The 13,268-nt window shown below is 41.2% G+C and overlaps 1 protein-coding gene and 1 long non-coding RNA gene across 8 annotated transcripts in view; one reads left to right on the top strand and one right to left on the bottom strand.

The window, feature by feature from the left end:
* Window positions 1–2,413, bottom strand: part of WARS2 (tryptophanyl tRNA synthetase 2, mitochondrial) — a 48,008-nt gene extending 45,595 nt beyond the window's left edge. The window contains exons 1-2 of one of the 7 annotated variants that reach the window (XM_030020533.1): window positions 2,281–2,339; window positions 827–939 (exon numbers count right to left, since the gene is read on the bottom strand). Coding sequence is in view for 2 of the 7 variants with exons in the window: in XM_030020530.2 (XP_029876390.2) it covers window positions 1,255–1,326 (72 nt within the window). In the remaining 5 variants the exon portion in view is untranslated. Of the gene's footprint in view, window positions 1–688; window positions 782–826; window positions 940–1,254; window positions 1,559–1,590; window positions 2,141–2,280 lie in introns of those variants that run through there. The other 6 variants (XM_030020536.2, XM_030020531.1, XM_030020532.2 and 3 more) reach the window with 6 other exon arrangements.
* A 152-nt stretch (window positions 2,414–2,565) lies between these two features.
* Window positions 2,566–11,616, top strand: LOC115343819. Its single transcript, XR_003924291.2, has 2 exons — window positions 2,566–2,983; window positions 11,259–11,616. It is a non-coding gene; the product is annotated as an uncharacterized LOC115343819 (long non-coding RNA).
* Window positions 11,617–13,268: the final 1,652 nt, after the last annotated feature.

Here is a 13,268-nt window from a genome sequence, read left to right as displayed (position 1 = left end):
TAGACCTAAGAGGGCACTTACAGTGAGAGAGGAAAGTGACAAAAGCTCACAGCGTATTGGACTTGCAAATTTAAAATCAGAGAAACAACTTAAATTACTACTGTTATCTGGGCGTGGGCGGTATGAAGTTACATAACCAGGACTAACTTTGGGCTTCTTGTTTTTTAAATTAAAACATATAAAGAGTAATGGGAAGGAAGTACATTCTTAGACCTATCACATCTAAAGGACATCAGGTAACAGTAACCAGGTGACAAAGCACCTGATGAGTAATCTTGACCTGACATGCAACTCAGAGGTGGCAAGGAAGTTCATGTCAGAGCGAGTATTAAGATATAATAAAGCCAAGTTCCCTCAGAGCAGATTTCTCTATTACGCAAGATAAACCAGAACGCTTTGCTAGAGGAATGAAGGCAGGGGACGGTGGGTACCTGCTAGGATATTGAACAGATCCCAAAGAGCCACCATGAGGAGCTGCAAGAATAAGCATATACAAACCCTCTCAATATTTTTCAAGGAACTTTTTAGTTCTTTTCTAAAAATAAAGAGTGGTTTGAGGCATCTTTGCAAGATCTGCATGTTGTTTGCTTTGGCAAACATATTACAGGGACAGTGTAACTGTTCAGATTTGAAGTCTTAAAAACCTAGCAAGATTTAGGTACACATAAGTAAAATGCAATCAAAGCACCTGAAGGAATGGAAACACCCAACAAGCTCATTGAGTATGCCATGTCAAGACTCCTTAAGTCTTCTATATGGTTAAAATTCAAGGTAGTCTTATACACAAATGAATTCTGAAACAAAAAAATATAAGCAGAAACCTTACCTCTGCCTCACAGTAACACCTAGTAGGAAGCAGACAGTTACTAAGTAAAATATCGGTTATGAACGTTTCATATGGGATAACAGGTTCTCCCTCTTTCCCTCTCACTCTGCCTCCTCAACAGAAAGGGCAGAATTGAGGTAATTTGCATGCTATTGGCTGTCCTGACAACTAACTGAAATATGCCTTAATTTCTTAAGTTTAACCTTAAGAATCCTAGTTCTGAAGTAACTCAAATATTCCTGAAACTTGTAATTTACCCAGACTCCCCACTACATACATCAACTTTTTGTGTATTAGCATATGTTTTAGCTTGAAATTCTCAGAATAACAACTCTGTGGTTGAGGGTAACAGAGTTCAGTTGCTGCAAGGTCACAGACAGCACAGATAACACCAAGAAACCGAAAGCCATCTTTGATCTTCTACATACCCTATTTCTGCTCACAAGCAACTGACACCCATTCTGGATAAAGTGTTCCATTACAGAAACATAGCATACCATTCAGGATTTGGATGATATACGAATGTGAGCATGATTTTCATGAAAAAGCCAATTGTCCAGCTAAGGGAAACAAACATTCACTAAAATGATGCAACATTAGTACTACTGTTATCAGATTGTTTTAATAAATAATTCTTTGACTCACTTTAAAAACAAGACTACAAGCTACATAAAAATTTAGATTGGTGAGGCAAATAATTTAAAGACAGAAAACTTTGTGAAGGAGGTTGCCTACAACCACATGCTCACCAAATATATTCCTACCTGACTTGGCCGATTGCTTAGGGTATCTTCCCAAATACAATCAATTGCTCCTTTATTTCGATTTTGTAACAAAATTGGGGGGGAAGGCAAATTCCTGTTCCTTATGGTGACAATGAAAATCCCAAATCCGTGCAGCAAATTTAACCACTACTACACCCCACCGAAGCTGTGTAAATACCAAGGTGGAGGGCTGACATACATCCTCTAATGTTCAGACACCTATTCGGTTTTTTTTTTGGTCCCCTTGGAGAAGACAGGAGTTTGTAGCCTGTAGCTACATTTAAAATCGGAAGATAATACTCTAGGGAAAAAACTAAAGACCAAGGCTGAACAACCTCCACTGGTACCTCAGCGCTCGAACGACCACCAAGACACAGACCAGCCGCTGAACCCCCCTCAGCTTGCTGGCTCAGGCCTCCCTCCTTCCCGTGCCCCTAAACCCCGTGTGCCCCGCCGAGCCAAAGTCCCTACGGCTGAGAAACAACCAGCTGGAAAGCGGGAACGACGGGGCCGAGAGACCGGCGGCCTGAGGAGCGACGAGAGCCCCCCGGCCCGGCCCGCCCGCCTTTCTCCTCCCGCCGCCCCACCGCGCATGCGCGGAGCCGGCCCGCCACCCGGATGGGCGGGTTGACGGTTGGGCCGGTCCAACCGGAGAGACCGGGAGGGGACCCCGCGTCGCCGGCCGGTTACCTGGCCGAGGGTCCCGCGGTGCAAAGCCCGGATCAGGCCACTCGGTGTCGCCATGGCAAAGGCGGGAAGGGGCTGGGTGGGTGGGGTGGGGGGTGTGAGGGGGAAGGGAAACAGGGCAGAAGCCCGGAAGGATCAGCGCATGCGCTCAGCAGTGGTGTCGCCCCCCTCCCCCCCGCCGCTGTCCGGAGTGCGCATGCGCAGTCGCGCAGTGGCAGCCGCTTGCAGCGCGGGCGGGTCCTGTCAGCTCGGCCGGGTCCTGTCAGCGCGGCCTCGCCCGCGGTGCAAACGCCAGCGTTTCGCCTCTTTTTTTTTTTTTTTTTTTTTTTTTTTTAGGGGTCCTGCCTCATGTGCAGGTTGCCCTTGAAATTGCCCTTCTCAGCAGCGTTCCCCCGCCCCTGTGTGACCTCCGAGGTCTCCCCGGCCCCTGTTCCCCTCAGGCCGCCTGACTCTGCTCCCGGCAGTTTTTCCACTCAGAGGTCCACAGCCTGGCCCCTGCTTGAAGATTCCCGCTTCTGCCTGTCTCATTCCTCTTTGCTCGTCAAACCAAAGCCAATCCCCACAGAAAACCCTGAAAAGCTGCTCTCTGCCCTGAATCTGCTGCGCTTCATCCCAAATGCTGAGGCCGAGACAGCTCTTGTCACCTTTCACCCCTGATGTGGCGCGTCCCTGAGTCTGGCCTCTGGTGTCCTTTCTGATGCACCAGGTAACGGAAGCAAAACAAGTGACACTGAAGTTGTAAATGAGGTTTAACATGCTCCTGAAGACCTTGTACACCAACCCTGTGTGCCGGCTCTTTTGGGAAGGGTGCCGGGTTTCTCCCCAGTTAATTTCTACCCAGTTCAATTCCCAGGCTGGGAAGCCACAGCACTGCTTTTTACCAATGTTCAGGGGAGGTGAACTGCAGCTCAACTGCAGGGCTGGAAACATCTGCGGCAGTGACTGTGGGAACCTGCTACTGCAGGATTTGGGGAAACAAACCAGGAATCGGGAAAGCAGGTGTACTTGTAGGTCTGTGATCAGTGGCGCTACGCATTGTACGGGTGATCATTTCCAGTAGCCAGCTCAGTACTGAGCAAGGTTAGTCACTGACGATATTACCATTGAATGTTCCTAACTAAAATCCTGAAGTAATTTTAATAGCTAAAATCACTGTAAGTTTATGTAATAGTTTATTTATTTTCAGTTTGATGCATTGGTTAATAACAATTTTCAAATTTTAAAACTGTGTATGTACAGTGCTTAGTACATTGGAGCCTAATCTTCATTTAGTTCCCCAGATTCTACTATAATACAAACTGTAAAAAATGTACTTTGCACAGTCAATAAGGACTTTAACTTGAACCTAGAAATTGTACATATAATTTTTTCATCATTTGCATCAACACTATAGATATTGTTTATAATTTGAGCTGAAAAGTTCTATGATGTGCAATGTTCATGCTTGTCTGACATTTTTATTCAGTGTTATGTTTCAGCAAAAATGTGTCAGCCATTTTTGAGAACATAACGAGGCAAAAATCACGCGAAGCTGGTTGAATTGTAGGAGACATCAGGGAAGAAGCGGAAAAATGAGGAAGTCCAGGTGATATTTTTTGAGATTTTCTGGTCCTAAGGCCAAAAAATATTAGACAAGAGCCTGTGACTGCTCTGCTAGTGTGAGACTGAAGATGTGCTTTGAGTGGAGCATCAGGTGACAACCCTGATGGTGGGAGATGCACAGATGCCTTAGCCTCTTCTCACAACTAGAACTGTTCTCCATTGGAGACTAATTGGGGCAGGTGGAGCTGTCTTAAACTAACACGGTGAAGAGAGGGATGCTGAAGAGGCAAATGGAATATAAATTCAGCTTCAAAAATTGTAAAGAAAGTTGAGATAATGTGATAAGGAAATGTTAAGACAATTTTTCAGTTGTAAAGAATTTAAAAACAAATTCTTTTCCAGTATGTAATTACCAAGGAGAAAGCTTTCAGCATCTACTAAATAAAAATATTACAATGTCATTGTAAATCAGTAAGTCAGACATTGGTTTGAGGCAAAATGATGAATAATAAAGCTACGTGGGATTCACTAATAAAAGACTAAAGAATGAAGGTATAGTTAATACTATTTAAAATGTATTAGTGTTAATTTTCAAGGTTATTAGAATTTGAGTTAATAAATGGAAGAGTAAAAGGTGACACTTTTTAGACTTTTGTCTAAGATACTTTTGTATCACAGAGCATTCAAATTAAACGTACCAGAGAAGCACACGTTAAATGACTAAGGGCTGATTAGCTGACAGCTCTCCAGAAGTACTTGTTAAATTTGAATTGGGAGACTTCTAGCAGAGTTCTATGATGACCTGTGCTTTGCCCTACTCAATACCGCTACCGGTTATCTGGAAATAGATAGTGAATAATTTATGTTGAAATGTGCCCTTGACACAAATATTGACAGACTTGTAAATAATGCTATAAACATGGTGATCACTTGGACCATTCAGATAATAGAAGTGTATTAAAACAAAGCATGTTTTAAAATCAAATTGAAACCAAAGTAAAAACTTGAATTAAAATTGGGGTTTTTTTTCTTTAACCAGAACCAAGCCTGAGTTATTACTTTGAAGTCTTTGTTGAACCCAAACTCAAGCTGAACAAAAAAAAAAAATTCAATACGATATTTACGATAGCTCTTTAACACAAGAAGAGCCCACTACTATGGCAGAAATCTAGTAGGGGCAGAAGAATAAGCACGCGATATTCTTGGTGCAGGCAGAGGGAAGGTGGTGTGAATGTGAAGGGCGAGTGAGAAGAGGAGGAGGTTGGCTTGAGAATCCCAGAGAAGACAAGACAGCTTGCATCCTGAGAGATGGCCAAGTTAGGGGAGGAGAAAGATTCACTGCTCACATTTATTGTCCTCTGAAATCTCGCACTGCTGCCGAAAAATCTTCTGACCTTTCTCATGTATGATTCCTTTACACTTTTCCCCTACCCATATTACCCCAATGCACATTGTGAATCCATTCAAGACTGTTTAGATGTGCAGAATCTGCTACTGAGCCCAAATTAGGAAAATACCACTAATCGCTGAGCGTGAACCAGAACTCAGTCCAAATATCACTAGTGCAATTCTCTGGTTTTAATACTGCCAAACTGACTGTTGACTTAGAAACAAGAGTTCTAGACCATGTCTTTCAGATGAGTGTGTGTCTCCTGGGACACGGTGATTCTGCAAAAGATCTAGAGTTTGTGTTGGACAAGCAACTCTATTTGCTAGTGCAGTCCTGTTGCTGAAATGGTCAATTAAGTGATTTTTTAGTACTGGGGTACCAGTTAGTAAATACTAAGTCCACTTTGGGTTTCTGTGCTTAAAAAGAGGTGTTGAAAACTCAAGGAAAAACTATAGACAATAGCCATAAAATAATTTAAGAGAAGACTTAGGCATATGCTCAAATAAGTGATTAGTGAAAATGCAGGATAGTGCTAGGAGCAGAACAGAAAGTCTGTGATTCTTTTTTCCAGGTAGAAAGACCTCTGTAGCTGGGCTACAACCCACAAAACTTCTATTTTCATGAAGCCTTGAAGAGGCAGTGCTTTACACAGGACCCAGCCTTGGTTGGTCTACAGTGTGAAGGGGTCCTGGGAATTAGGGATGTGTAGAGACTTTTTATGCACAGCCTGTTCATCTTATTTAACATAGAAATTGGAAATTGGTTGGTTGTTGGCAGCAGATTGTGAAAAGGAAGAATGGTTAAAGAAGCTGAATAAATTTTGAAAGCCTGGCTTTATTCCTTGCCACTGCCAAAAATCACATGTACTAAAATATCTTGCGTTCCTCACCTGAAAAATTAGAAGAAATCCTGTGCACTCTTAGCTAAAAACTATTTTTTTTGCTACTGTGCTTCTAATATACCATATGCTAAAAACATGAAACAGCCTAAAATATTAGAACTTGTCTATTAATTTAACATGTAAGATTTATGTTTTATGCTTAATCTGTTTGTGCTTTAGCTCCCATCTTTAAAATAGAGTAAGAGTAACAGCTATTCAAGTCAGCATTGTCAAAATAATTTCACTAATACTCTTGAACCATTCACATTCGCTGATAAAAGTAACAAAGAATAATGTAGAAGGAAATTAGTAATTTTCTGTTCAATTGAGGGATTATGACAGAAAATCCTATAGTAAGAAAGTTTTAGGACACCATATTGAATAAAAAATATTTTAAAAAATTAACACTAATCAATGAAGCAAGACCCTTGCAAAAAATAGTATGCTATCATATAGCTAGAGACAGTATCATAATATTTATGCAGAAGAGAGGGAAATAAGTTAAAATCACATCACAGAGTTGACGGTGTAATTTCTCAATTTCTGAGTGTTTAATCATGTTTTTTAATGTAGCTTGGGGGAGGGGTAATTCTAATTACAATTTTTATTGTTTGCCACAGTATTGCTCAGGTACTGTCTAAAATAGGATCCCTTTGTGCTATGCACTGCTCAAGCACGCACCAGGTGACAGCGCCTACTCCAAATAGCTCATAGTCTGAACACACAAAATGGACACAAATCAAAGAGTGCATGACACACGACGTGATAAATGAATTTGCAGAAATCTCCATGTAAATATTGTGACTCCCATTGTTTTTTAAGTGAAGGATATCATTAGCAAGGTACGACCTGAATGAAAGAGCAAGGAAGGGGGATTTAGGCAAACTAGAGAAGGCAGAGAAGGGACACCAGGTAGGGTAGGATCTGAAAAACAGAGTAAGAGAAGTTGGAACAGGCAACCAGAAAGCACAGGAAAGAGTCCAGTCAAACCCTTCACATTGTCATTCATAAAGAACTTCACTTGAGATGTGCAAGTTGGCATAGTTTAAAAGCACATCTTTGAAATTCTCGAGAGCCTAGAGGTTAGCGGCAAGACTGGCTGAAGAGGGTGAATCAATTACTCTTACCTGTTTCATTTTACATTTTACACATGCTATGGAAGAATCTTTGACCATTTTTATACATCTTGTCTGTTCAGTGGAGCTGTGGCAGGGTAGTCATTTGAAAGTGCTGAAGATCTGGCAGAGAGCATGAAGTGTTGTATTATCTTTTGTATGCTGAAACTGTTGATGCTATCATAGCATTGCAGAGACCTGTATCCTGTGAAGTTCAGGGAAAAACACTGTACTGGTAGTCACTGAGAAATAAAAACACCTAGAATCTTCTGAAATCTGTAAACCTTTTCTCCCTATAATATGTTGGGGAAAAAGAAATCTTTCCGACATGTTCTTTTGTATTATCATCAGTTATGGTGACTGTGTTCTTTACATTCATTTTGAATCTGTGTTTCCTGTCATGAGCAGATTAAAAACAGAAGAGAGTGGAGTGAAAGTTTTCTATTGCAAACATCTGTGTCTGAAAAAGGATTGTATTTCCATGTCCTGGAACATCAAGGGGAAAAGCTTGCCCTCCCCTGACACACACCTTTGGTTTGCAGCAATAAGGAGTTTATAGACAAGGTTGCTTTACTACAGTAAATAGAAAACCCAATTCTGCTATTATTTCCGGTGGTTAATCCAGCTTGGGTGTCTGAGGAGACCTTCGATCATTGTTCCCAGCAGAGAGCTCTCTTATTCTATATCTCTACAATGCTTAACATATTTTTGGGTGTAACATAAGCATTGCTTTTAGTAACTCCTGTCTTTTTTATCTGAAATTCAATTCTGTATGCAAATATTGCTGTCCAGATAAGTGTTCTTAGGGACTGCCAGTAGAAATGGTGAGTGGACATACTTACCCTCTATAAGTTAAATGAAATCCACAGACAGAAAAAAATGGCTATGTCAATGGACTTCACAAAGAAAAAAATTAGTGCTGACGTGCCATCCATATCTGTCTGCTTTTAAAGAACACAAGAATGGAAAAGGAGAGAAAAGATGTTGTAAGAAGCACCGGGGGCCAGATATACAGTACTTTCTCATGCTTTCTGGTATTCTTTCAGGAATTTAGCCCTGGAAAGAAGGAAATTTATTGCTTTAGATGCTGCCCTGAGACCTTCCTATCTCCTACATAGATGCCCTCCTTTTAAAACTTCAATATACTAATATGCATCAGTGCAAATACCACCCAGAAAATATTTCACTAGATTCATGTACTCCCTCACTCCATTGTACCCAAAGATCTGTTAAATTGTATGCAAAACTGGAACAAATCTGGGAAAGAGTTTGATAAAATCATGGTCTGGACTGGTTCTTCAGTCATAATCGTCTTGGGCACCGAGGAGGCTTTTGCTGGTATGCAGCAGCAATTCTTCCTTTTTCTGAAGTGAAAGCACGTCTTCAAGTAACAGTTCATGGACTAGAGTTTTACTTTGGGCAACATTATTAGTGAGGATGGTCTTCTCTCTCCTAATCATTTCCCCCATCTGCCAAACCTCCTTCGGGTATACGCAACTGATGGTGGTATTTCCATACCTGTGAACATATTAAAGATTAAGACTGCAAATATTATTACTAGAATTAATAGAAAAATGAAGAAAACCTAAAAGTTTTAAACAAGCTTGGCAAAGTTAAGAAATTGTCTGTTAGGGAAAATCTCATAAGCAAACAGATTTGGAAAATTTAGGAATAGGTAGGAATTCTCACGGTCTGAACCTCTGCTTTGTAACTCTGGTTGTTCAGTTTAGTGAGAGAACCTCACAGCTGCCTTTTTACAATGGTAATTAGCATGACATCTCTCTCACTTTCTCTAGAGGATATATTACAGTGTGAACATTTGCCTGTGACTTACGCGTCTGTCCAAGGTTCTCAGAAGAGACTCTACAAAGAATAATGAAGTGAATCCCTCAACCTGCTTATTGGAATAAGGATCTTAAAGATGTGAGAGTAGGGTACAGAGAGATCTGCTTGCCTAATTCTCATTTAAATCAGGGGTCATTAGGCACCAGACACTTTTGAAAAGTCATTGACGTAAAACCTATGATTTATTTTTATAAATTGTTCCATTCCTAAAAAATATGCCCTATTTCCAATCTAAATTAGTCTAATTTCACTTTCCAATCTTAGTTTGTATAACCTTATTGCCTTTTAAGCTGCAACACGTCTTACTTTCAGAAATCTCACCTCTTATAATCAAAGTTTTTTTATTTTTTTTTTTCCTTAAAGAAATGGCATGGACTGCTTTTTTTCAAAACTGTCATAAAATAGGCTTTACACATTTTAAATTACAATTGTGGCTCCTCAATCTTTTCAGTTTTTCAAGCTTTTCTGTTCAGGGTAAGCACCAAAATGTGCCGCAGTAGTGTTGCTATTCTCAATATCATTTGTCTGCTTCTACTCAACCATCTGCTAAAAAAAATATAGAAGTGTTGCTAAGAAAGTTTGCAGATGATGCACAGATTGATAGAACAATAAATAACATTTATATATCTGAGAATAGTGTTAGCTGCTGCACATTCTTTCTGTCATCTGATCTCTGTCTACCAATTTCAGTGTCAGTGGTTTCCACAGTCCCCCAACTTGTAAGAGTGACATAGGTTTTTTGTTTCCAGGTGTGTGACCTTCCCCATTTATGTGTGTTCAGACACATTGCTTGAATGTGTTCCCCTTCCTACCAAAGAACCCAGCTGTATATAACTGGCTCTTTCGCGATCCTGTTTATCATTCCACCAAGCTGTGCATCATCTGCAAACTTTACTAGCAGTGCTTTCCTATTTTCTTCTATGTACTTAATAAAAATACTAATTGCTAAAATGAGATCGGGGGCTTAACACCTGTTGAACTGGTAATGATTTAACATCCATTTAATGTACAGTTCAATATACGCTTCACTGTTTTATGTTAATTTAAAAAATAAGACTGTCACGAAGTACCAAACTAAACACGTTACAAAAATGTAGATATAGCACAGCCAAGTGTATTTCTAGATACCAGAAAGATTGAAGTACATAAAATGCAGAGCTGTTATAATTACCTCTGAAAAATCACTCATGTGAGTTAATGTAATATTAAATAACACTCCCAGATAAAGATTTTCAATGTTAATTTTTTTATTTTACCATTTATATGCACATTCGTGGCTATGCTCTGACTATTGTGTTCCCATTTGGGGAACGCAGAACACCGATGGTTTATGGGATACTTTGGGTTTGCAGCTGCTTTGTTTCACCAGAGCAATGAAAAGTTGCTGAAATAGACTCTAGCACCCTTTGCTTTCTGCACTCCAAATCCCTGCTGATTTGTCACCTCCCACCATTAATTATTCTTCAAACACAACCCCCTCGTTTGCGTTCCCTTAGCCTGGCATTATCCTGTGAATGTATGAAATTCCCCAGGCTTACATCATCCCGCTCCCCTTGTGCGCCAAACGGGCACTTAATTCAGGCAGAGTCACCAGCTGCCCAGAGCATCAGGTTGGTTGGGGGTGGCAGCAAAACCTCCCCGCTCTGCCACTTTGCTTTTCTTATGCCGCAGACTCAGAGAGCCAGGCCGACCGCCGCTGCTGAGGGAGCGAGGGGACTGCACGGGTACCAGCCCTGGCTGGGCTGGGCAGGAGAGCGGCACCGCCGAGCAGCATCGGTCCGCGTCTCCAGCTCTTCTGGCCTCTTGGTGATGGCGGCAGCGACTGATCAGCTCTTCGCGACTTTTCCCCGAGCCCTCTGCCTCCGCTCCTCACCTTTCTTTCCTCCATCTCGTGGCAGAAGTGACCCTGCCCCTTCTCCTCCGGGCAGCGAAATACGATTTTGCCCACACTGCTTACAAGCCTGGAGCCAGCTGTCTCCACGTGTCCGCTTTCGTCTCCATCACTCCTCCAGGGAGGGTGCTCCTGGCTTCCCCTTCAGCGCAGAAAACGAGCACGCTGCCTCCCACCTCCCTCTCAGCTTGTCTATAAAGAGGAGCTGGCACAATAGGTGCTTTCCTCCCAGATGCTTAGTATGAATGGCCATACTTGCTGTTATTTTTTGTAACTAAAAGTTGTTTTGTTGTTGTTGTTGTTTTTTCCCCCATGCAGAATTGTTCCCTTTTGGACTGGCCACCATCATCCATTGTTCTCCATGAAACAGAAACTGCCGTTGCCCTCGGGGGAGATGGTGGCTGCCTATACTGTGAGGCATCATAAAACACAGACCCCGTTGGGAACAATGGGGAAAAGCCTTCTCAACGTGGCCACCAGCTGAGGCCTGCCACCGCTCTCAGCCCGTCCGGAGCACGGGGGAGCGGCAGCCGCGTTGAGGGGAGGCGGTGGTCCACCGAGCAGCCTCTGGGCCCTGCCTGAGGGGAAAACAAGATTACATGCAAGAGGAAAACTACCCAAACAAAACCAGCTTAATTACAAGAAGGAAGTGAAATAAAGTCTTCGTGCAAGGTTACAGTGAGTTCCGCTTATGTGGGAGCTAGCAGAGCTTTTAGCCAGTTTTGTAGGGGAGGTTGAAGTCCTTTTTGCTGCTCTCTCCCGTTGATGCCTTGACTTCCCCTTAAATACTAAGAGACCAAAATCCTTGTTTGACAGCTTTAATAGGAAACAATTTTTGTCACAGAATAATAAGCGTTTAGTCTATGAAGATGTGATATTTTTCCACCCTCCGTTTTCACTGGGCAGCCTCCTACCTCCTTAGAGGCAACACTGTATAGCATGACTGCATTTCCATTGTAATGCCATCAGAAAGTGCAAAAGTGCCTGTCCATACAGTGGAGAATATCAGTTAGCAAAAAAAAATGCCATTGTGATAGATAAATTGAAACATTAATGGTAAATAAATAGGAAATAATTCAAAGTAGTAGAATGTTTTATTGCTGATTTAATCATTGATGGTTAAAAAGCTGTCAAGGGTCTTTTAATGGAATTTCTTGAAGACAAAATAGCAAGTTATGACTGTCATAAAAATAGAGGACTGAAGCATTTTAGACCTATATTCTATGTAGTATAGTAGCTTTTCTGGTCATGTAGACAAGTACTGGGTGCCTGAATGGTTGAGTCGCTGGAGTCTGTGTTCTTTTTACCAAGATGGGAGACAAAAAGAGATCTAATAATGGGTGGTCCATTTTTTTAAATGCCTGATTTTTAATCTCTAAGCAAATTAATATATTCAAATACATCTTTGAAATTACCAAAAAATTTGTTTTGTAATCCAACCACACATATTGTACTGTTAAGGAGAGTACACTGTGTTTTTCATACAGACTAAAGAATAATCAGTAAAGCATGCCTGAGTTTGAAGATTCTGCTCTGACTCTAGAGTCTTTAATTGCCTCTAAAACACGCATTCAGTGGTAGAAAATACTTTAAAGGATGATGAAATATAAGGGCATACATCATCAATAATTTTGCACAAGCCATACTGTAGGAATGCTGTGATTATTTTTGAAAACAAGCATTGTAATTCAAGGAAATAAATGGGCAAGATCTTAATAGGAATTCAAACCATTCAGGTAATTTAAATCACAATTAGCATACTCACCCAAGTCAAACTGTCATCTGTTAAAATCCCACGTACATAAGGCTCCAGATCTCCATACTTTTACATTTACAATTCTATAGGATGAACAGTCATTTGCTGCCATTATTCTTCATTATTCTTCAGAAAATTTCCTCTTCAGCAGAAGTCTTGACCCTGCCACACAGCGCCACTAAAAGCCTTTATAATTATGCCTACGGCCATTTCAGTGGCTTTGTACTTAAATTCATAAAGTCGATCTTTAAAGATGCAGTATATGTTCTCTCCTCTTCAGAGTAGGGACTGTAATTAACTTTGGAAGTAGCGATTCATCTAGAACGATGAAGCCGCATTCTCAACTGAGACACTGAGTTACTGGTATTATGCACCTAATAATGGGAGTTTGGGAGCTGAGAGGCAGCTTTTTGGTTTCGAATCATCCATACATCCCACTCGGGGTGCTAGGTGTGCTCACTGCCTTCCACGCTGGCTAAAAGAGGGAACACCCTGTGTTTAGTAATAACAAACAATGGAGGCTACTGCCCAAAGTAAACATTGAATGCAGGGTCAGAGGATCGATTTGAGTG

The sequence above is a fragment of the Aquila chrysaetos genome, chromosome 7 (genome assembly GCF_900496995.4).
Source record: "Aquila chrysaetos chrysaetos chromosome 7, bAquChr1.4, whole genome shotgun sequence".
Taxonomy (NCBI): Eukaryota; Metazoa; Chordata; class Aves; order Accipitriformes; family Accipitridae; genus Aquila; species Aquila chrysaetos.
Note: the sequence above shows the minus strand (reverse complement) of the source record. Positions and strands in the feature narration are given on the sequence as shown.